This window comes from Panthera leo, chromosome D2 (assembly GCF_018350215.1).
Source record: "Panthera leo isolate Ple1 chromosome D2, P.leo_Ple1_pat1.1, whole genome shotgun sequence".
NCBI lineage: Eukaryota > Metazoa > Chordata > Mammalia > Carnivora > Felidae > Panthera > Panthera leo.
In genome coordinates, this window is record NC_056689.1 from 59,076,641 (window position 1) to 59,097,402 (window position 20,762).

General features: G+C 57.6%; 1 protein-coding gene across 7 annotated transcripts; it reads right to left on the minus strand.

The window, feature by feature from the left end:
- Positions 1–118: 118 nt before the first annotated feature.
- On the minus strand, positions 119–19,662 carry PDZD7 (PDZ domain containing 7). Of its 7 annotated transcripts, XM_042908785.1 has the most exons (17): positions 19,621–19,662; positions 18,571–18,962; positions 13,692–13,832; positions 13,212–13,386; positions 12,506–12,682; positions 12,125–12,272; positions 10,739–10,799; positions 9,949–10,356; positions 9,234–9,431; positions 7,620–7,667; positions 6,871–7,046; positions 3,644–3,735; positions 3,442–3,533; positions 3,215–3,286; positions 2,110–2,715; positions 1,717–1,817; positions 119–1,310 (listed from the first exon to the last, which is right to left on the minus strand). In XM_042908785.1, the coding sequence occupies exons 2-17, from the start codon at positions 18,794–18,796 to the stop codon at positions 1,095–1,097; spliced, it is 2,937 nt and encodes a 978-aa protein (XP_042764719.1). In that variant the 5' UTR covers positions 18,797–18,962; positions 19,621–19,662; the 3' UTR covers positions 119–1,094. The 7 variants fall into 7 exon arrangements, 4 of the variants coding, with proteins under 4 accessions (XP_042764719.1, XP_042764720.1, XP_042764722.1 ...); XM_042908786.1 differs by lacking the exons at positions 119–1,310; positions 1,717–1,817 and having other exon boundaries at positions 2,592–2,711; XR_006194665.1 differs by lacking the exons at positions 119–1,310; positions 1,717–1,817; positions 2,110–2,715; positions 3,215–3,286 and adding an exon at positions 4,525–4,589 and having other exon boundaries at positions 3,445–3,533.
- Between the last annotated feature and the right edge of the window lie 1,100 nt (positions 19,663–20,762).

Genomic DNA, 20,762 nt, shown 5'->3' on the forward strand with positions numbered 1-20,762 from the left:
GTGCCTGCCCCCACCCTGCCCGTGTCGGGCGACAGGGCTGGGACTGGGGTCTGACACCCAGGTTCCAGCTCTGCAGCCTGTCTCCCAGGGTGAGGGGCTGTAGTCAGACCAAAGGAAGAACTCAGAAACGTCTTGTTTATTTGTGTTTGTGACCAAGTGGCCCCTCCCCACACCCAGGTTTATGGCCTCGTTTTCACTTGTATATTTTTCCACACTGTAAATTTCTTGTACAAACCCAAAGAAACAAATTAAAAATTTTTCTGTTTGTAAAAAAAGACGAGTGTGCTAGAGAGAGTTGATGGGAACTTCTTTGACCCCGACTCCCACCTCTTTCTGACCCCTCGTGGAGGTCTTGGGGAGAGAAAGGGTGATGGGGGATGGACAAATCCAGTGGAAAGTGTGAGATCCTAACGGACCACCACATGAAGCGGTCTCCCAGGATTTGAGAAACTAGAAAAGCTTTCCATCCTATCCCTTGCACAGAACACTGCTTGGGGCTGGGGGACGGATGCAATGACCCCTCCGGGCCCTGAGAGTCCATGTTCCTCAGTGCTTGGGGGCATTAAAGGGGGCCTCATGAGAAAGGGCCCGCCAGTCCCAAGCTCCAGACCTTGGCTTTCTCCCAACCTCTCCCGGTCGTGGGAGGTTGGGGGCAGTGCGCGGGTGACACAGCCTACCCCGCAGCACCTTGTCCTTGACACCAAGTTTATCTGGAAAGGGCAGAGCCTTAGTGACAGCGGGGGAGGGAAGAAAGTGGGGAGGTCTGCGCCAGCAGTGTGGAGCTCTGGGAGGAGGCAAGTCGAGGAGGAGTGAGAGGTTCCTGAATCCCGAGAGGAGGGTAGGAGGGGAGGTCTGGGAGACAGCAGGAGGGTCCTGGGAGGCAGCGGGAGGATCTGAGGTCAGTGGGAAGAGTCCCGGCATAGGTGGAGAGAGTCTGGGGTTAGTATCGGGAGTCCGGAGGGGTTGGAGAAGGGACTGGGCTCGCGGTCCGCTGGAGGAGACTGGCATCAGTGGGAGGGATCTGGGAATCGGTGGGAAGAGCATTTATGGGAGGTTCTGGGAGGCAGTGGGAAGGAATGAGTACCAGGAGGGGGTCAGCGGGCAGGGGAATGGTCAGCAGGAAGGCACTGATCGGCGAGGGCTGACGACTCGGGGGGTAAGGGTTGTGGGCTGGGCCCAGGGACCCTGACCACAAGCTCCATGGGCTCCCGAGCCTTGTTTCGATAAGCTCGGCGGATGGTATCTACTGCTCGCTGGTGGGTCACCTGCTCCAGGCTCTCTCCATCCACTGCCACAAGCTCGAAGCCAGCCTGGGATGGGAGTGGGAAAATCACAGCCCTCCCTTCTCAGGTCAGCCCAACACCCAACCTCTCACCTCCACCAGCGAGGACACTCCTCCCCATCTGGGTGGAGGGGATGGACAATGGGACTTTTGTGCCTGGAGCGGTCGGGGGCAGGGTGAGACACAGACAATGGCCCTTTGTCCCTTGGGGCTAGGGGTGGAACAGGATGGGCCACCCTCAGGCCCAGGCTGGCATGAGGGGACAGATTTTTCCCTAGGCTTGGTCATCTTGCAGTCCTGACCCCCCTGCACCCAAGCCTCCTCCCATGGCCTGGTCTAAACCTGTCTGGCTGGAAGATGAGCATGTTCTAGCCCCACTCCCGCCAGAATTCAGCTCTGGGCCTCAGGAGTGGGCCTGGGTGCTCTTCACCCACCTGCAGGGCCCCACTGACGAAGGCAGCCCCCCCAGGGAAGATCTTTTCTATCTTCACCATGGGCTGCACCTTGGACTCAATGCCCCCAGAAATGCTGATGCCTGGCGAGAGAGAAGCAGTGGGTGAACGCGCAGCCACCCCCCTCCACCCAGAGCTCACAGGAGAAACCCAGGACCCCAACAGCAAGTCCGGGCCCGGACTTCTCCCTAATCCCCATACTATTATTACTCAGTCCTCAACTCCAAAAATCGCCTACTCCCACCTCTGCAATCTACCCCCATACCCCAATCTTTTCTTAAGCCCAAGCCCCCTAGTTATAGCCCAAAACCGAGCCCACAGACCCCACCAAACCCAAGAGCCCCACCTGCCAGGCCCAGGCCCACCTGGACTCACCCAAGGACTGCTTCATCTTGGACAACGTGACTGTCCTCAGCTCCCCGCCAGGGGCCTTCGCGGCTGTCTCCTCGGCTGTCCCACCAGTTCCATTCTCAGAGGGGCCTTGGTGGCCTCCCGCCTTGGCTGCCTGCCCATCCAGAGGTCGAGGCAGAGGTGGCCTGGCCTTCCGAGGCTTGTGGTAGCGCCCGTTGGCCACGCTCTGGGTGGAGATAGGTGCTGGAGACGGGGAGCGCCTGCGTCCTGGGGACTTGCCTCGGCCCCGGCTGCGGCTGCGGCTGCGGCTGCGGCTCTGGGCAGGGCCCTGGATCTGGATCTGGCTCTGCCGTGGGTCCTCCAGGGTCGGGGGTTCTGTCAGCAGCCAGTTAGGCCTTGGGGGCCTGGGAGCCACGGGGGGTGGTTGCGGAGGGGGGGTGCGGGTGCTTCGGTGTGGGGTGAAGGCGTCTACCGGCACGTCTTGGAGAGGGGGGATCCCTTTATGAGGGTGGCGGGGAGCAGGGGCCCCCAGGGAGAGCTGGAGGCCCCCCAGCCGCTCCCTCAGTTCCCCATCATCTTCCTCCTCTGAGAAGCCGTTCACAGGCAGCAGATAGAAACCTCCACGGCTATCTGGGGAAGAGGGCCGAGGTCAGGCAGGCTGCCCCTCCTTGCCCTTGCTGGTGCCAGGCCCCAGTCCTTGCCTTTGCTGGGGTAGGGCCTGGGGGACCCAGGCGTGGGTTTGCTTGGGCCCTGCGGCAGCTTTGCCACAGTGAGGGACACTGCCCGGGTTCTGTTGGAATAGTATTTTCATACTTTCCATCGCGATATGTGTCGTAGAAAAAATATCGCTCGCACACCACACTGGCAATTTCTCGGAGATTATTGCAGAGAGTGAGACTAGATTTCAAAAGTGAGTGGGTCTAAAACCAATTATTAAGGAAATAATAGTGTGGGTGGTGAGTAGAGACGATAAAAATGGTTCCGGTGGACAAGGGACTTCCTTCAGGGAACCAGACAAACTTCTGAAGCCTGGATACCCTACACGGGGGCAGGGGCAGAAGGCCCCTTTTCCCTTCCCTAGTACCCCAGCTGTGTGCCCCCTCCCCAGGCTCTGGGACTCTTGACTGACCAGGCACGGGCGTGACGAGGTGACGCTTGGGAGGTGCGTCTTGCTGGGCTGGTCTCAAGGCAGGAGGCCACACTGGTGGGAGAGGAGATCCGGTCAGAGACAGGGGGCCCAGCGGGGGACACGGCTGGTCATCTCTGCCCCCTCTCCCCTGGGAGACTCCACTCCCATCCCCACCCGGGGCTTAGAGTCTACAGGTCCCACCCTCTCCCCACCGCCCAGCTGCTGACCTGCCCGGCTCTTAAGGGCCTCAAAAGCCTCCAGCTCCACGGGCATCACCATGCTGTCAAAGCGGCCCAGGTCCGTGGGGGCCACCACACTCCTGGGGACGGCAAGAGATAGGGGGTGGGCAGGGGCACAGTTCTGGAGGTAGGGGGAGTTATTAGAGGTCCCCTTTCTGCCCCCCAGCCCTCCCCACACCCTCCGCCCCACCTGATGTCCCTCAGTAGCAGCAACTTTGCGGGCCTGTCCAGAATGGCCAGCAGGGGCCTCACCAGGTCCTCCACACCGCCCTCGTGCACATACTGCAGAGAGAGACCCAGAGGTCAGATAGCAGCACGGCCATCCAGAGCTGGGGGGGGGGACGCAGGGGGGGGGGTGCTGCTTGAGCATGTGGGTTTCCCCACGTTTAGGAAGGCTTCTCCCCAACCCCGGGCTGTTCACAGGACGGTTTTACGTTGGTGACTAGGTGGAAGCCTGCGATAATAACAGACCTATAATAGCAGCAACAACAATGACAGCTTTGGAGCAAGCACTTTTTTAAGCCTTTTACATATGATCTCTCATTGAGCAACCCTGAGAGATGACATTAATTATCCTCGTTTTACCGGTGCGGAAACTGAGGCTCAGAGACGAGGACTTTGCCCACGGCCACACAGGTAAGGAAGTGTGAAGAGGGACTGGAACCTGAGAAGTCTGGCCCTTGCCTGCTCTGGTGCCGGAAAAGGATGTGCAGGCAGCGGGCTCTCTTCCCCACCCCCACCTCCCAGGCAGAAGGAAGGAATTTGAGCCAAACACTAGGCCGCGGGCCTGGGAGGCCCAGCATATGTCTGCACATAGACCTACCAATTAGGCTTTGTTCAGGGCTGGAATGGGGACCTTAGGGAAGGGGCGGCTCGACAGAAAGCCTACCCAGTCAGTACCCGGGGGGTGGGGGGGGGTGGGGGGGGGTTGGGGGGAGGCCCTTCTGCCTGGCACTGCCCGGATGCCACCAGCCACACCCCACTAACGCAGACAAACTGGTAAACCGAACGCTGGGAGCCACCCTGCTTGGATGGCACACCGCCCCCTGGTGGTGAAAGGGAGACACGTACTGATTCAGGGAGACGCACGCACAGCGTCCTGGACAGGGATAGACAGAGACACAACACAGCAAGCCCTGGTGGTCAGAGTGAGACGTTCAGAAACACCCGGAAATAAGTTGTCAGCCACGGGGCCCTAAACCACACACAGACTTACAGGGACTCAGACAAACACGTATCAAAAATACAACCCCACATGTCGGGAGAGGGATACATACAATTGCACAGAACCAGTCTCTTACATACACACTTCAAGTCCACCAACCTGCATTCAGCACCTACTACGGGCCTGGCCCTGCACTGGGCAGTGGGGGCACAAGGAAGATGACCCTGTTCCAGCTCCTTCAGAAGCCAGTCTGGTGGTGGGAACAAGGGGCAGGATGAGCCACGTGCCCCAGTGAATTCCAAACCACTGGCAATGAGGCAGAGGGAGTCTCAGAGGAGGGTGGCAAGACCGGAGTTGGCTTCTTGGAGGAGGCGGCATTGACGCTGAGCCCTTTTGGTCTGTTTGTTGGCTTCCATTTACACTTACTCTTAAGGATGAATGCAGGGAACAACATGCAAGTTGGGAGGAAGGCGCTCCAAGGGAGACGTGGCATAACGGGCAGAGAGAAGTTTAACTTAGCCGCGGGGTACATGAAGGGCCTCTGTGTAGGCCTCGCACGTCGTGACTCCCAGAGGCAGTGCTCTGGAGTTGTGCAGTTCATCACCTGTACACCCCTATGTAGTGGCCAGCAGAAGATAATGACGTGGTGATGTGGTGACCATGGGAGAGCTGAGGTTAGTGGTTGGGGAGTCAAATCGGGGAAGGCCTTGAATGTGAGCATAAGGAACTCTATTCCGCCAAAGATAAGAGGTTGCAAGGGGGTTTGGGGAGTGTAAAGTGATCAAAGAGGTGACTTATAAAGCCTGGTCTGGTGGCTGTGGAGAGACAGCACAGAGGAGGAGAGAGAGGGGAGGCCCGGTGATCTGAGTCACTGGGGGAGATTTACTAATCATTCTGGCCAGAGCTCTACCCCAGAGGGCCTGATCTCTTGGTGAGGGTGTCGTGCGGGTCAAGTTTGGGTGGTGTGCAGGTGCTGTGGGGGTGCAGTGAGAGGTGGTCCTGGTTTGGACAGGGTGGGAGGAACAGAGGGATGATGGAGAAGGACCTGACCAAAGAAACGGACACATCACGCCACCTAATGGCCGGAGCTCGGAATTGCAAGCTCACGGCGGCCGGGGCGCGCCACCCCACTTAGCGCTCAGAGTGGAGCAGGCTGATATTTACGGAGTTTAGCCCAGAGAACCTTAGTTTCCCCCCAACACGCACCCCATCTGCAGCTCTGCTGTAAACCAGACCTTGGTAAAGGGCCGCAGGAATTACTGGGCCTCAGTCTCCACGTGACACACACGTGCCTTAGCCAGACACATACACGCTCACACACAGATCCGTCATACAGTTAGGGTGACACAAACCCAGGGACCCCACGGACACACAAATGTACACATCACACAGTCACACAACACAGCCCTACCCTGACCAGAGTGAGAGAGCTTTGGGGGGTTGGGGATCACAAACTATGCCCTGGAACCCCTCAGTTTGTCCTTGCACACAGGCTCACACGTGCACTGATGCAGGCACATCACAGGGACCCCAGCACAGGAAACCTGGGGGTCTTTGAGGCAGAGGGATAGGGGAGGGCCCACCAATCTCCCTGGAAGGGATAACCTGTGCCTCCCACAGCCTCCCCAACATTCAGGCCGCAAGGACTGCCTCACCTCTAACTTGCACCCCGCCCTGGGGCCCTACTTCTTGTCTGAAGTAGAAGGAAACAGATGTAGATGTCGGAGGAGGCTCGGGGTGTGTGTGTGGCGGGGGACAAAGGATAACCTACCTGGGTAACAGGGGAGGGGGTCCGGCATGAGGCTGGGCCTGTCGGCTGACCCAGGTGCAGAGGGAGGCATGTGGCAGGGAAGGCTGGGGTTGAGAGGAGGAGGAAGGCAGTGACTGCGATGTGCCCCCACTCATCACCTGTCTGGCTCCGTCTCAGCTGAAATATCACCTCCTCCAGGAGGCCCCCCTAGACCTAATTTGTATCTCTTGGGTTATGTTCTCATGTTTTTTCCTTTCACAGTACTTCACATGATTTGCCACTACGGGTGTCTAGGTTCTAGTCATTGTAACTCCCCTTCCTGCCTGTAAGCTCAGTGTGTGTGTGTGTGTGTGTGTGTGTGTGTGTGTGTGACAGGAGTGACTCCTGCATTTTCTGACCACTGACCTCACGGCCTCGATCCCAGATAGTCGGAGACAGTGGCCTGAATGAACGAGGGGCTGGGTGACCGTGTGCTGGAGTTGGGGGCAGGCTGGAAGCTCACCCGGGAGCAGTGGCGGGTGACTGCCAGCACCTCGTCGTCAGTCAGCAGCCGTCGGGCCAGGTCCTGAATAAGGGGCCGTCGGCTCTCCCAGGCTTGCACCCGTTCATCCACATCAGGCAGCTGGCCAGAGGGGCTCCCAGACCTGGCAGAGAGCAGGGCCCGGCCCCTCTCCCGCTCTAGGGCAGGAACGAAGGTGTATGATGAAGGAGCCAGGAGACATCGAGGGGGAAGTAGGGGCCTCTCTCAATTGGGTCGGACCCCAGAACAGGTCCGTGAGAGGCCTAGGTGCCCCTGACAACATCCTGGCCTAGGCCGGATTCTCCCCTCCATGGCCTCCCATAGCAATCTGCCCACCAGTGGAGCACCAGTCCAGACCCCGTGGCCCCCATCACAGACCCCTTTACTAGTCTGTTCCTTAATGGTGTCCTAGCCCAGTGCCCTCTGGGCCCCCGAACATGCACTGTCATAGTACTCATTGGAGTTCTAGCACAGGCTTCCTCACCGCCCCCAAAATCTGTCTTTGGGAGTCCCAACCAAGCTCCCCAGTCCTCAAAAACGTACCCCAACATCTGTCTGCAGCCCTGTCTTTCCGAGTAAGCTTAGTCCAATGCTTTTAGCTGCCCTCAATACGCACCCAGTCCCCCATACTTGGCCCCAACTGAGTTTAGCCCAAAGCTCCTTAGCAGCCCCCAACATGCACCCCATCTGCAGCTCTGTCACCAGGCCTTGTTAAAGGGATGCTGAATTACCGCGTCTCAGTCTCCATGTGACAAACTTCTGCACGGGCCCCACTGCCCCTGCCGTGGAGAAGAAGGGTTAAGCTGAAGGCCCTGGCGCCCAACCTGCAAATGGGGCTTGGGGGGGCTCAGGGACGGCTGGACCACTGGCTGGGATGAAAAGCTCAGGCTGGGAGGAGGTGGAATGGGGAGGCCAGAGGCCAGGCCATGAAGGTCTTGGGGCCACGGTCAACTAGGGACTTCATTCATAGGCAGCGGAAGTCCGTGAAGGTTTGGGACCAAGAGAGGGTACAGTTTGACCTCTGCTTGTGGAGACTCATTCAGAGGCAAATATATGGGGGGAAGAACCCCGAAGGGAAGGTGGGGGGAGGGCACCTACCTTCAAGGGACAGAGAAAAAAAGAAGAGCCTTTGGAGGAGAGAGAGGAGAGGCCAGAGGGATGGGAGGAGAATCAGGAGAGAGCAGGGCCCCGGGGGCTGTGGAAAAAGAGATGGGTTGAAGAGGTGGAAGCTGGCCTGGCCTCATTTAAAGAGTCTCTCCCGTGAGACTCTCACTTTAGCCCCCCAGGAGGGGCAGGGCCAGCTCCTACCCAACACCCACTCTCCCTCCGGAAACAGCACCCCGATTTCACCTGGGGACCCCCATTCTCGGTGCATGTACTCCAGAGTGGGCACAAGACACAGGCTGGCCCATGAGAGCACCCCCCCAACCCCCCCCCCCACAGCCATTTGTTGGGCATGTGGTCCCTGCTGGGTCAGTGAGAACCTAGGACTTCAGCCGGAACTATTTAAGAAGCTTTCTTGTCCCTGGGTTGCTAAGCAACAGTGGCCATCTTAACTCTGAGTGGGCAAAACCTACATGATAATGAAGCCAACCCAGGGGAAAATGGAACCAAAGATGAAGGGGGCAGATGTCTGATGAGAGTGTTTAAATCTTTAGACCCACTTACATCAGTAGCTGAGCCAAGCAGTGCTTTAAACCTAATTTGAGTTGAGTTTCTGGCCCATACAACCCCAAGAGTCTCAACTTGTCCACTCTCGGTCCAGTCTCTGAACCTCACCTGAGAGACGAGAGGCCCTCTCTGAGGGTCCTTGAAGCCCCTGACAGAGTGGAGCCTGCCGAGGCCCTTCTGCTTGGGCCCTGCTTTAGAAATGACCTTGCTCAAGGATGGTTCTAGAGCTGGGTAGGGCCTGTGGAGCTCTGGCCAGGGGAGATGTAGCCACGTATTCGAGGAGAGGAGCCCCCTACCCACCTCAGCACCAAGGGCACAGGGATCTGACCCAAGCCCTTCAACTTCCTTGCTATGTTGTGCCTCTATCAGATTTCCTTTCTGGAAAGTGGGGAGACGAGACAGTATAACAATAACCACTACATTTTCTGAGCACCTTCCATATGCCAGACGAGGTCCTTAAGTGGTTTACATCCATACATACACTTATTCCTCACTATTCCTAAAGAAATAGGTATCATCACTCTCACTTTACTCATAAGGGAACAGGCTTACAGGGGCCAGTGGTTACTCCCAGCTCGTAATAAGCAGGGTGGGATTTAAACCCAGAGCTGCTGGATGCCAACGTGGGCCCCACCTGCGTCCACCCCATCCCATCTGACCGGCATGGCGCTTACCTTTCTCCGGGTCCAGGCGAGGGCGGGGCTTGGCCGGGGTCCCTCTGTCCAGCGTCCAGGCCTCTCTGTGCCCGTCCCCTGCCAGCCGCCCCTGCCGCCCTCCCTTGAAGAAGAGGTTCATCAGTGTCTTGGAGCGCTGCAGGGCTCCCTTCTCCCCAGGAGACCCCAACTTCTCCTTCTTCCTCTGCCTCTTCTCCTCTGCAGACATGAGGGAGCGCCCGCGGGGCTGGAGTGGTGGGCAGAAGGGAAGGCCGAGGGGCAGGGGTATGAGGAGGGACAGAGAGGAGAGAGAGTAGGGGGCAGACAGGACCTGAAGCTTTGTGGGGAGGTGGTGCTGGAGGTAGGGGTGGGTGTCCTCCTCCAACTTTCCACCCTCCCCCACCCCACAGCTCTAGTTCTTCGAGGAGTCTCCAAGAGGGCTGGTGTGTGTGTGTGTGTGTGTGTGTGTGTGTTTGTGTGTGTGTGTGTAGGGTGGAAGGGATGGGTTAGGACTGGTTTGGGGCCCAAAACTGACAGGAAAACAAACTGGGGCTTGGGGGCCAGGACCAGTTTAAAATGGGGCCCCCAGAGCAGCATCGAAGTGTATTCTGGGGCTGCAACTGAGGTTGGGTCAAGGCCCGGGGCAAAGGGAGGTTTGGGGCCCAGGACAAGGTGCGAGGCAGGTCTGGGACTGGGAGTTTCGGAGAGAACATCAGCCACCCATCCCCCTACGTACCCCACAAGGTCAGGTGGCTCTGGGATCTTGTGATGGGGGGCCGGGGTCGGCTCAGGGCCAGCAACAGGGCAGTCTTGGGGGACTCCGAGAGTGCAGAATCGAGGCGGCGGGCAGGCCGGGGCCCATCGGAGCGGATGGCCGTGTCCCTGAGGATGACGGTGGGCCTCACGCTGCACCAGGTCTCCACGCGGCCCCCCACATCGGGCTCCGTCTGCATGGCTGTGTCCGCCCGCCCCCAGCCCGGCCCCCGACCGCCGGGCTCCTCAGGCCCCAGGCAGACATCCATGCGGTCGGAGGGCAGGGAGCCCGAGCCCTCGGCCGAGCTGTAGGGGGCACTGGAGGCATAGGAGAAGACGCTGGAGCTGCTCTCAGAGGCCGGGGACAGCTGCTGTAGCACCCCGTTGCTCACTGCAGGCAGTGGGGAAGGCGGGGGCGGCTGAGGGGAAGGCCGGGCTGCAGACCACCCTGGGCTTGGGGGTGGTCCGGGGGGGGGGGGGTGTAGTGTGGGGCAGCAGCCAGGGCTGGAAGCACGGGCTCCGGGGAACCGGTGCTCAGCAGTCCTGCCACTGACTTAGGCAAATCAGTTCTCCTCCACTCACCGCAGGACCCCAGAGCCAAGGGGAGCCTGGAACCAAACCTGCAGCTCCTCGGAAGGGAGCCCAGAAATGGCGCTGGGTGGTGTGAAAGTCCCAAGGAGGTTTGCTCCTCCTGCCCAATTATTCTTCAGAGACTCTGACCCACCCTTGGGCCTCAGCCCTTTCCCTCCAACCCATGGACCTGAGCCACTTACATCGGTCCAGCCAACAGTACTCAGAAACCATCTCTTTGTAGGCAGGGTACCGGCCAGTCTCCTGGGAAGAGCGCGGTGGGCATAGGAAGGCATGGGGGAGTGGGCAAGAAGGGGGTGGGTGAGAAGGGGGATGAGAAGGGGGGTAAGTGAGTAGGAGGGATGAGAAAGGGGGTGGGTGGAAGGAGGGGTGGGTGAGGGAAGACGAGAAGGGGGTGGGTGAGAAGGGATGGGGTTAAGAAGGGGGAGTGATGGGACAGGAGTAAACTTTTCAACCCCATCTCTCTCTCTCATCCAAGTTCATCATGCTCTAGACAAACAAGCTGCTTTATTTCTCAACATGCCAAACTCCTCTGTACCTCAGAGCCTGGTACTTGCTGTTCCTTCTGCCTTGATTCTCTTCCTTCAACTCACCTTCTGGCCAGCTCCTCCCTCTTCGGGTGTCACTTCCCCAGAGAGACCTGCCCTGACCGCTCTGGCTAAAAGGGCCTTCCCAAATTACCCCTCCCACCTCTCTGTTAATTACAGTGTAGCACTCGTCACAGTTGGCCCACATCTAGTGTGTCCGTCTCCCCCGAGGAGCAGAGACCTTGCCTGTCTTGTTCACCGTGGCAGCCCCGGTACCTGTCATAGTGGCCATCATGTAGAACGTACTCGAAAATGTTCAGTGGATGAATGAGGGGCAGAGCGGGAGAGAGGAGGAGTGTTTGGGGTCATGTGAGAGGAAGGAAAGGGAGAAACGGGATGGGGGGGGTGGTCGTGGGATGGGAAATAAGGTTGCAGAAGGAGAGGAATGGCAGAGGAGGCCCTGAAGGGCAATGTGGGTGAAAGCTTGGGAAAGGGAAGAGAGCAGGGCAGGGGCTGGGACTGGGCACTAGCGGAGAGCGAGACGTCACCTCCTCTGGAGACAGAGTGAGAAAGACCTGATCCTCAGGCAAGTGTGAGACCCACATGAATAATGAATGCAGGTGCCTCCCCTGAAATCCAATCTCTGGCCCCAGCCCAGCCTCTTTGCCCTGTGCCCACGTCCTGCCCAAAGCCACAGCTACCACCCCACCCTCTGGGTGGGACATTTTCTCCTTTCAGCCCAGGTCCTCCACCACTCATATGAAGGGGCACTGCCCTAGGCATCTGAAGAGCAGGACTGGACCCAGGCCCTGCTACTGACCAGCTGAGTAATGGACTGGGATTCCTGAGTTACTCTGCCTCTCTGAGCCTCAGTTTCTTCTTCTGAGAAATAGGGACGAGCACAATGCCTGCCCTCCCTCTCCGATCGATGGCTATGGTAAAACCATAGATTGTAGAGCGATGGGCATAATGATGTACTAGAGCGGTCAGGGAAGTCCTTCTATAGTCTGGCCTCTCCCTGATACCCACAGTCCTGCCCACCTTGATGGTCAGCATGATGTGTGTTTGGCCCTTCAGCACCTCCACGGCCTGGCTGTGGCTGATGTCGTCGAACCTGACGCCGTTGGCCGCCAGGACCTGGTCCCCCACCTTGATGCCATTCTCCTCGGCCAGCCCACCGTGGTCCACTCTGGGGTCAGACAGGAGGCGGTCTGGTCGGCTGCCTAGCCTGCCCTCTCTCACCCTAGTCCAGACTCTCTTCCCTCGGATACAGGGATGCCCCAGCCAGACTCCTTGGCTCTTCTCCCGGAGCCCCCACCCCTCTCCAGACCCCACCCCTGACCCAGGCCCTCCTTTGGACATGTCATTGGCCAGGCCTCGCTTGTTGATCCCCGCCCACTGCATGCCCCGCCCAGCGCTCACTTGGACACATAGATGCCCAGGCCGAACTCCTTGCCCCCGCGGATGTTGAAGCCCAGACAGAAGTCGTCTGACGTGGTGTACAGGTGGACGATGCGCCGCACGCCATCCTCCGAGCCGCTGTCAGACGGCGTTGATCGGCACTTCTCCACCACCAGCCGCCGGTTCACCACATCCACCCTGGGACAACAGCAAGGGGCCCTCGGCCTGGGCCCGCATCCACCACCACCACCCCCCTCCTCCCAGCATCCTTGACAACCGCACGGGAAAGGAGAGGTTGCCTTGGGGGACTCCCCAGCCCAGGGACGTTCAGTGGGATGTAGATTTCGCCAAATTTGGAAAACGACCTGGATCTCCTCTTTTTACGGAGCAGCTCCATCGTGCCCAACTCCCTACAAGAGCCCTGAGGGGGAGATGCTGTTACCACCCCCAGGCTCACAGCAGAGGCCGGGCGGTGTTGGGGGCAGGGCTGCTGGCCTCTGGGATAGCAGGGTTGGGAGGAGGGCTGGGGAGAGACACGGCCTTGTCTTATTTCAAGGTCAGGCCTTGGGATCCCTGTGTTTCCGGTGCCCTGGGTGGAGGGAAGAGTAGAAGCCATACTAGTCAATTTCCACGCAGAGCCCTGTGACCTCGGCCTCTCCTGTGGGGGGGGGGGGGGGGGAACTGGATGGGGAGGGGAAAAGCCAGGGCTGGGGCCAGGCGTTCTCACCACGTGGTCTTCTCTTTGGAGAATTTGATGCCAGGCACTCGGCCCATGCGCCTCACCATCATGTGCAGGCGGCTGCTGCCAGTCAGCACCTTCACGGCGCTGCCCATGGTGGTGCTCTCCAGGCTCAGCCCATTCACCTCCGTGATCTTGTCCCCCACGCACAGGCCGGCCCGCTCTGCACCAGGGGAGGGGCGTGGCTGGCAGGGGCCACTTGGGAGAAGTCCTCCAGGGTGAAGCTAAGCCTCCCGCCACCACACAAGGCTCCCTGGGGTAAAACTTCTTCCGTGAAATTGGGGATCCCCAGGTGAGGTCTGAGTAGTCCTTATGAGACTAGGGACCTGTCCATTAGCCCACTCCACCCTGGGAGGGGGCCCCATGTCCCCACTGGATCGGGCCCTCCAAAGCTGAGGACCCTTTCCTCCCATCCCTGATAAGAGCACCATCCTAAGCCAGAACCTCGCTCCTGGGAGCCCTGCTCACCTGCACTGCTCCCCTCCTCCACCTTGCTGACGAAGATGCCCAGGCCATGCTCCGAGCCGCCCCGCACACTGAAACCCAGTCTCCCTGCTGGACTCTTCTCCACCCGGACCGCATGGATGATGTCGCTCTCATCACTGTTGGCTGTGTGGTGGTGTGGGTGGGAGGGACATAGGCATGACTCCCATGTCCTTTCTGGGCACAGAGGGCCCCTGGGTTTCCCAGGTTGGGGCCTGCAAAGGCTGGGTTTCTAGGCAAAGATACCTAAAGCTCTAAGGCCTGAGGGCAGCCAATTTCTGAGTTCCCTATTGGTGGTTTTGAGGCCATGGGCCAGGGAGAGTGTGGGAATAGGCAGGACAGGACTCCACAGTAGAAGCCACTGCTCTCCTTCCCTTATATAGGTGAGTGTGTGTGCGTATGTGTGCGTGCGCGTGTTCGTGTGTGCAGGTGTGTGTGTGTGTTTCTAATGCTTACTCAGCTTCTCACACCCACAGGCCTGAGATAGGACAAATTCCTACAAATCCTGTCACTCTAAGGGTCAGATGGATAGAGAAGAGGTTCAAGATTCCATTCGATAGGGCAGAGTTGAGCAAATTTGGGCTCTTCAGCTTGCACAGAAATGAGTATGCTAATCTTCAAACAGTTGAAGAGCTATTCTGTGAAAGACATTGGATGTTTTTGTTTGTGTAACCCAGAGGACAGAACCAAGCCTGAGATAGAGGCCATCTATCTAAAACCTTCAGCTGTCAGACAACGGAATGAGTTTTGGAGAGATAATGAGTTCCCCATCTTTGGAGGCATACAAGCTGACCCCTGATAAATCCTTGTCTGGGATATTGTGGACGGATCCCCGAGGCTCCTTCTATCTCTTCAACTCTGTGATTCTGGAGGTAAGGGCTCTAGGAGCTACTTGACTATATGAGGAGAGAAACCCAAAACACCACTATGTTGCAGGGTTTGCCCAGAGCCCAGAGGGGTCCCCTCCATCAGTGTTGGGAAAAGTCAGAGGAGCAGGGTCCCTAGGGGCTGGAGCTGTCAGGGAAAATGATTTGGAAGCCTGAGATGAGTGGGATTTGGTTGGAGGGGGGGAGCAGAAAGGGAGGGCACTATTGAAGAAGGGGATGGAGTGAGTCCTTGAGAAGGCCTTTGGTTAGAGAAAAATAAGAAGACTGCAGAGGGAAGCTAGGTCTCAGGTGAGAAGGTGAGAAGATGAGATTTCCTCTTGAACAAGGCTTACTCTAGAGGTGTTTGTGGGGGACAAATCTGTCTCTCTCTCTCCCTCTCTCTCTCTCTCTCTCTGTGATCTAAGAGAAATCAGGTTACAATACATGAGCAGAACAGCTCAGGAAGAAATCTTCAAGGGCAGCCTGTGGGCATGGATGGTGCAGGACAGAGATGTGCGATATTCTAAGGCTTCCTGGATGATTCTGACTGTATAGGTCTCAACCCAGCCGAGGAGTCTATTGCTTTCCTGCCCCCCAACCCTCTTTCTTCTCAGGCCCTCCCTAGGGCCTTCCTAGGGCCCTGAGCCAGAGGGATGCCACACTGGGGTTTTGAGCATAGGAGCTTGGGGCCTCTGAGGATGGAAATTTCTCTACCTCCACTACTCTAGCCTAGGCCACCAACCTCTCCCTCTAGGCACTCACAGCCTCCTCACTGTCTCCCCACCTCCATTCTTGCCTCGTTTAGACCATTCTCTACAGTGGCCAGAGCCAGCTTTTACAGTAGACTGCTTATTGAGAACTTCAATGCCTGCTCCGGCTTCTAGAAGGAACTCCACAGCCCCCCCTGCCCAGTAAGGCCCTCCATGGGCTGTCCTCTGCCCACCTCCCTACCCTCACCTCTGGCCACCATCCCTAGCCTCACTGAGCTTTGGCCAAACTGACCTCCTTCCTGTTCCTCTCACGGGCCAATCATTTCAGTGTTCCCTCAATCCTTGATACTCTTGTCCAGACTTTTGTAAAGCCAGCATCCATTCTGCAGCCCCGCCTGGCTCGGACACCACTTTCTCGGAGAAGCCTTCCTGGGCTACCCTACCTAAAGAAGTCCCTACCCTTCTTCCCAGATGGTCTCTATTAGAGCGGTTCTCAAAGCATGCTCCCCAGACCAACAGCAGCAGCGGCACCCAGGAACTTATTCAAAAAAGATGTATACCTGGGGCACCTGGCTAGCTCTGTTGGTACGACATGCAACTCTTGGTCTTGGGGTTATGAGTTCGAGCCCCAGGTTGGGTATAGAGATCACTTCAAAATAAAGTCTTAAAAAATTATATAACAACAATGTGTGCTCTTGCTCTTCGCTACAGACACAATGAATCAGAAGCTCTGGGTGTAGGACCCAGCAACTTGTCTTTTAACAAGTCCCCCCACCCCAGGCAATTCTGATGTATTCCAAAGTTTGAGAACCGCTACTCTGTTGTACCATCCAAATTAGTACCTCCAAGATTCTTACCATCCTTTCTCATTATTTGCTTATTCATATATTATGTATTCATATACTGATTATTCATATTTTATTGTCTGTCTCCTTCCACTAGATTGTAAACTCAATCATGGTAGGGACTTTGTAATTCTTTTCTGCCAATATATCTCCAATGTGCTGCGCAGCACTTGATATCTGCTAAGTCTTTTTTGAATGAGTAAAAGAATAAATGGATGAATGAGTGAATAGACCAATGAACAAGGAGAGTGAAGAGTAAGGGCTGGTTTGGATTAGAGGATGCATTTCCTTTGGGACCAGCTGAGTTTGTGGAGCTGGTGGGAACTCGTGGGGGTGATGGGGGTAGCACTTTCTCCCTTCCCACTGTCTCTCCATTACCAGCTATTTTAGGCCTCTGGAATGGTCTGAATAGTAACAAGGGGGAGAGGTTCCAGGCTTCGGTGAATTGGGAGATGTTTGTACTCGGGCAGAGGGGGAAGATTCTGGGCTCAGAGCTTCCCAGCCCAGACAGGGTAGGGGCTGGCAGGTCAGAGCAATGCCCCAGTCCTCCCATTGCTGGGAGACCCTGCTCTCCTGGCTGCACTGGGGCTCTAGGGTGAGGCAGAAAGAGAGAGCAATCCTGGAACTTCTGCAAGAGGATCTTTAGCAGGACAGTGGACAGAGCTGTTACATCATAGCTGGGCATGGTGTGCGTGGTTGTGAAGGGGAGGTAAAACATAGTTGTTTTAATACAATGGGACTTACAAGGGTCCTGCCCCAGTGCCTTCCCTGTCCCCTACCATGTCTCCTAGCTCCTCTCAGGACTTCTGCTCCATGACCCGAATGACAGTGCTGACCCTCAGCAGTGCCCTACAGCTCACCTAGGGGTGAGGCCCATCATAGTAGATGATGGGGGTGGGCATGCTGGGCCACTGAGGCAGGAAAGCCTGCTGCCTGAGCAACATGGCTATCCCTGCCCCAGTGGCCCAGGGAGGAGAACAGAGATGCCCAGCTGGGTCAGAGGGGAGGAAGAGGGTCTGAAAAGCCCACTCTGGGATCCAGCCAGGGGAGTTCTGCTCGCTGAGAGACAAAAGGGGAGCTGGAGACATTTATGGCATCTGGCCCGCAGAGAGCCCAACCCCAGGGGGGTCCCCATTCCCCATGGGCATTCAAGTCCTGCCTTACTGACTAGCTCTGTGTCGCCTCACATCTGTCACTGCAGCCTGGCTGTCTCCTAATTGCATCCCCCCCCCCCCCCGCAACTTGTACTCTTGTTTTCCACTTCCAGCCTTATCTGGGATACCTCTACCCCAGCAGCAGCTGTTCTCATTGCTCTGTCTCTAAGCCCTGCTACCCTGTAAATTTCTGGAAGGTGAAGATTGACCTTTATTTTTCTCTAGGTCCCCTACAGGACCTAAGCAGGGCTGGTATAGAACAGGAGTGCAATGAAACAGCATTGGGCAACTACAGAAGATTAGGTACCCCCTGATTAGGTACCAGGGCTCAGTCCTGGGACTCCCTTCCTGATCCTCAACCCTCCTCTTCTCCCCACTTTTTGGAACATTTGCTGCTCTACCTCTATTTCTTTTCTTCTGCATCTGAAATCTTTTTATTATTATTATTATTATTATTATTATTATTTACTTATTTGTTTTTTTTAATAATTTTTTTAACGTTTATTTATTTTTGAGACAGAGAGAGACAGAGCATGAACAGGGGAGGGGCAGAGAGAGAGGGAGACACAGAATCTGAAACAGGCTCCAGGCTCTGAGCGGTCAGCACAGAGCCCGACGCGGGGCTCGAACTCACGGACCGTGAGATCATGACCTGAGCTGAAGTCGGACGCTTAACTGACCAAGCCACCCAGGCGCCCCTATTATTTACTTATTTGAAATCATCTGTACACACACTATGGGGCTTGAACTCATGACCTGAGATCAAGAGCCGCATGCTCTCCTGAATGAACTGGTCAGGGGCCTCTGCACCTGAAATCTTAAATTCTGTCTGCTCAGTTGGGCACTGACTCCTCACAGCCCCGCACTGAGCTGGTCACACAATGGGCTGGTTGATGGGATTATATCATTCTCTATCCTGCCCCCCCACCAAAGGCATACACAAAGGGATTGGAGAAAGGCAGAGCCCATAGGATGGAGGGGCCAATTCAATACCCTATCTTGTTCACTTGGGGGCTAGCATACCACACACACTTTTCCGTGCCTCCGGGCTCCTATCTCCCACCTCTGACCTCTCTACAGCCCTGCAACACTAAAGGATTGGCCTAAACATAAGGAAAGGGCTGATAAGGTAGAGTATAAGGGTAAACAGAGACCCTCCACCTCCCACATCCTTAAGACTCCCATCACTTGGGTTCCTCCACCCATATTGGCTCTGCCTCCTCCTGCTTAGTGCTGCTGTCCCTTACCCCCACCCTTAGCTCCCGGCCCAAGCTGGGTCCCGCCCCCACCTTCGATGGGAGAGTTGATGAGGATGACACGGCCCATGGGCGATGAGGCTCGGATTCCGCGGGGGGGCCCATTCAACAGCCGCTGCTGCTGCTTCCTCAGCAGGTATCGCGTTGCGGAGCCCGAGTCGCTGCCCAGGTGGCCTCGGGAGGAGAGGGAGCTCAGAGAGCCCGAGCTTAGGTCTGCAAGGCCCAGTGGGTCGAAGCCCACCGCAAAACTGTGCGCCATTGTGGCTAGACTGGGGTGACGCCCTACAGGTCCAGAAAGAATCTGCTAGCCCTGGAGCAAAGGGCCCCGCGTGCCCCGGGCTCCATGAGCCTTCCGTGCGGGACTGGGGTCTCAGGGACTGGGAGCCCCCCACCTCCGTTGCCTCACAGCAGTGTGCGCTCCAGGCCTGTGGAGGGAGAGCAGGGGTTGGGACAAGGGTGTGAATGTTGCCCTTGCTGCCTCCCAGAACTTCCACCCCTCGCCCTGATTTGAGCTTCCTGCCCTCCCATGCCCTAGGCCCCTCACGTCTCCCACCCCTGGCCCAGTCCAGGCACCATCGTGGATTTTCGGAGTCATTTATACAACGCCAGTGGGAACCTCTCATTCACCCCTCATTCCTGCTCTCAGCTGAGTCATCCACCCCAGTGACCAGTTCTCAGTAGAGGCTGAGAGAGTGGAGATGGATTCTTGCGGGCCCTAGGGCTTCAAGTGGGTGTGAGAGAAATTGGGGGCAGGACCAGTCACTGCACGCCTTTCCTTGTGTTTGTGGGCAGGGGGCTCATGTCTCGAGGCAGGGCGTCAGGACCTGGGACAGCTGCAGCCAATGGCCCCGGAGATTTCCCGACCGCCACAGATCCCTTGGCTCCAGGCTGCTGTCCCTCCCACCCCCTCTCCCGTCGAAAGGGGTTGCCTCAACGTCTCCCAGGCTTGCGGGGAGGACCTGCTGGCTAGAGTCCCACAACATCGCGTCCCAAACCCGGAGCTAAGTCCCCCAGAGCAGCTCTGGGACTCAGAACGCAGCATCCCACCCTCGGCCCCCGCCTCTTGAGCTTGGCCCCCCTCACCTGCTTGTTGGTGCGGCGGCCGCCGGCCTCGCCAGCCAGCCGGTGGGCGCGGGCGCGAGCTCTTGCAGCGTCCGGGGAACCCCGCCCACGCTCCGCCTAGCTGCTGGAACAGGGCTGGCCTACGTAGCCCCGGGCTCCCATTGGCTGCGAGGGCCGCCAGTCACTCTCTCCGCCCCCTGTTTCGGGCGCTCCGGTCAGGCGTTTGTCACCTGGGCTGAGACCCCTGCAGTTCGAGTTCTGATGCCCCACCACGCCCCCACGAATTTAGGGTTTGGGTCACGCCTCGCCCCCTCCCGCTACCGGCTCAGCGCAGGGGAGCCCAGAACCGCGTCTTCTCCGGGCCAAGCTAGATGCTAGGGCTCGGAATTGTCACCCCTTCGCGTCACCTGTGAGGCCTCAGTGAAGGAATGTCACCTGGGCAGTGGGGACGTGAGCATGAGGTGGGCAGGAGCGTGGGCTGGCGCCTGGGCGTGCGGCAGGCGTGCCCTGTAAGGTGACTGGATGAGTTGTGAAGTATATGTGTGTGTGGGTGGGTGTGGGTGTGTGTTTGAGTGTTGACTTCCTTCTCATGCGTCTTCCTTCTATGTCACAAAGTGTCTCTCTGGCCCCTCAGTTCTGGAAAGGGGACAGAGTGGATCACTGGTTCCAGGACACTAGGGGGAGGAAGAATCTTTCTGAGCCACTTGCTTGATGCAGACAGAGCTACCTTGAGCCTTCTTCCCCTACACCTCCCAGGGCAGGGACTGGGGCTAGGTCTGTGGTGCCGGGATAGGGATCGGGGACGTAAGGAAACTGGGACCCAGTGGAGCTAGGTAAGGAGGGGGCTGGAGGAGGAAAAGGGTGGGGACATAGAAGGGGGCACAGGCACGAGCAGAACGAGATTGTGGAGGACTGCGAATGCCCAAGTGCTGCGAGAAGAGCTTGTGAGAACTGGGGTAGGAGCCCAGGGGGCCAAGTAGGCAAAGGCCACTGCCAAGGCGGCCATCTAGTAAACAACCCAGGCGGTAACCCGAGTCCCTCCGGGCGCACCATCAGAGGATGGCCCCTCCACGCCGCCAGCCTTCGTCCTGCGCCCAGCGAGCCTTCGCCCTGGGCACCTAGACGCGTTGCTGCCGAAGCCGGGTGCCTCCCGAGGCCAGTCA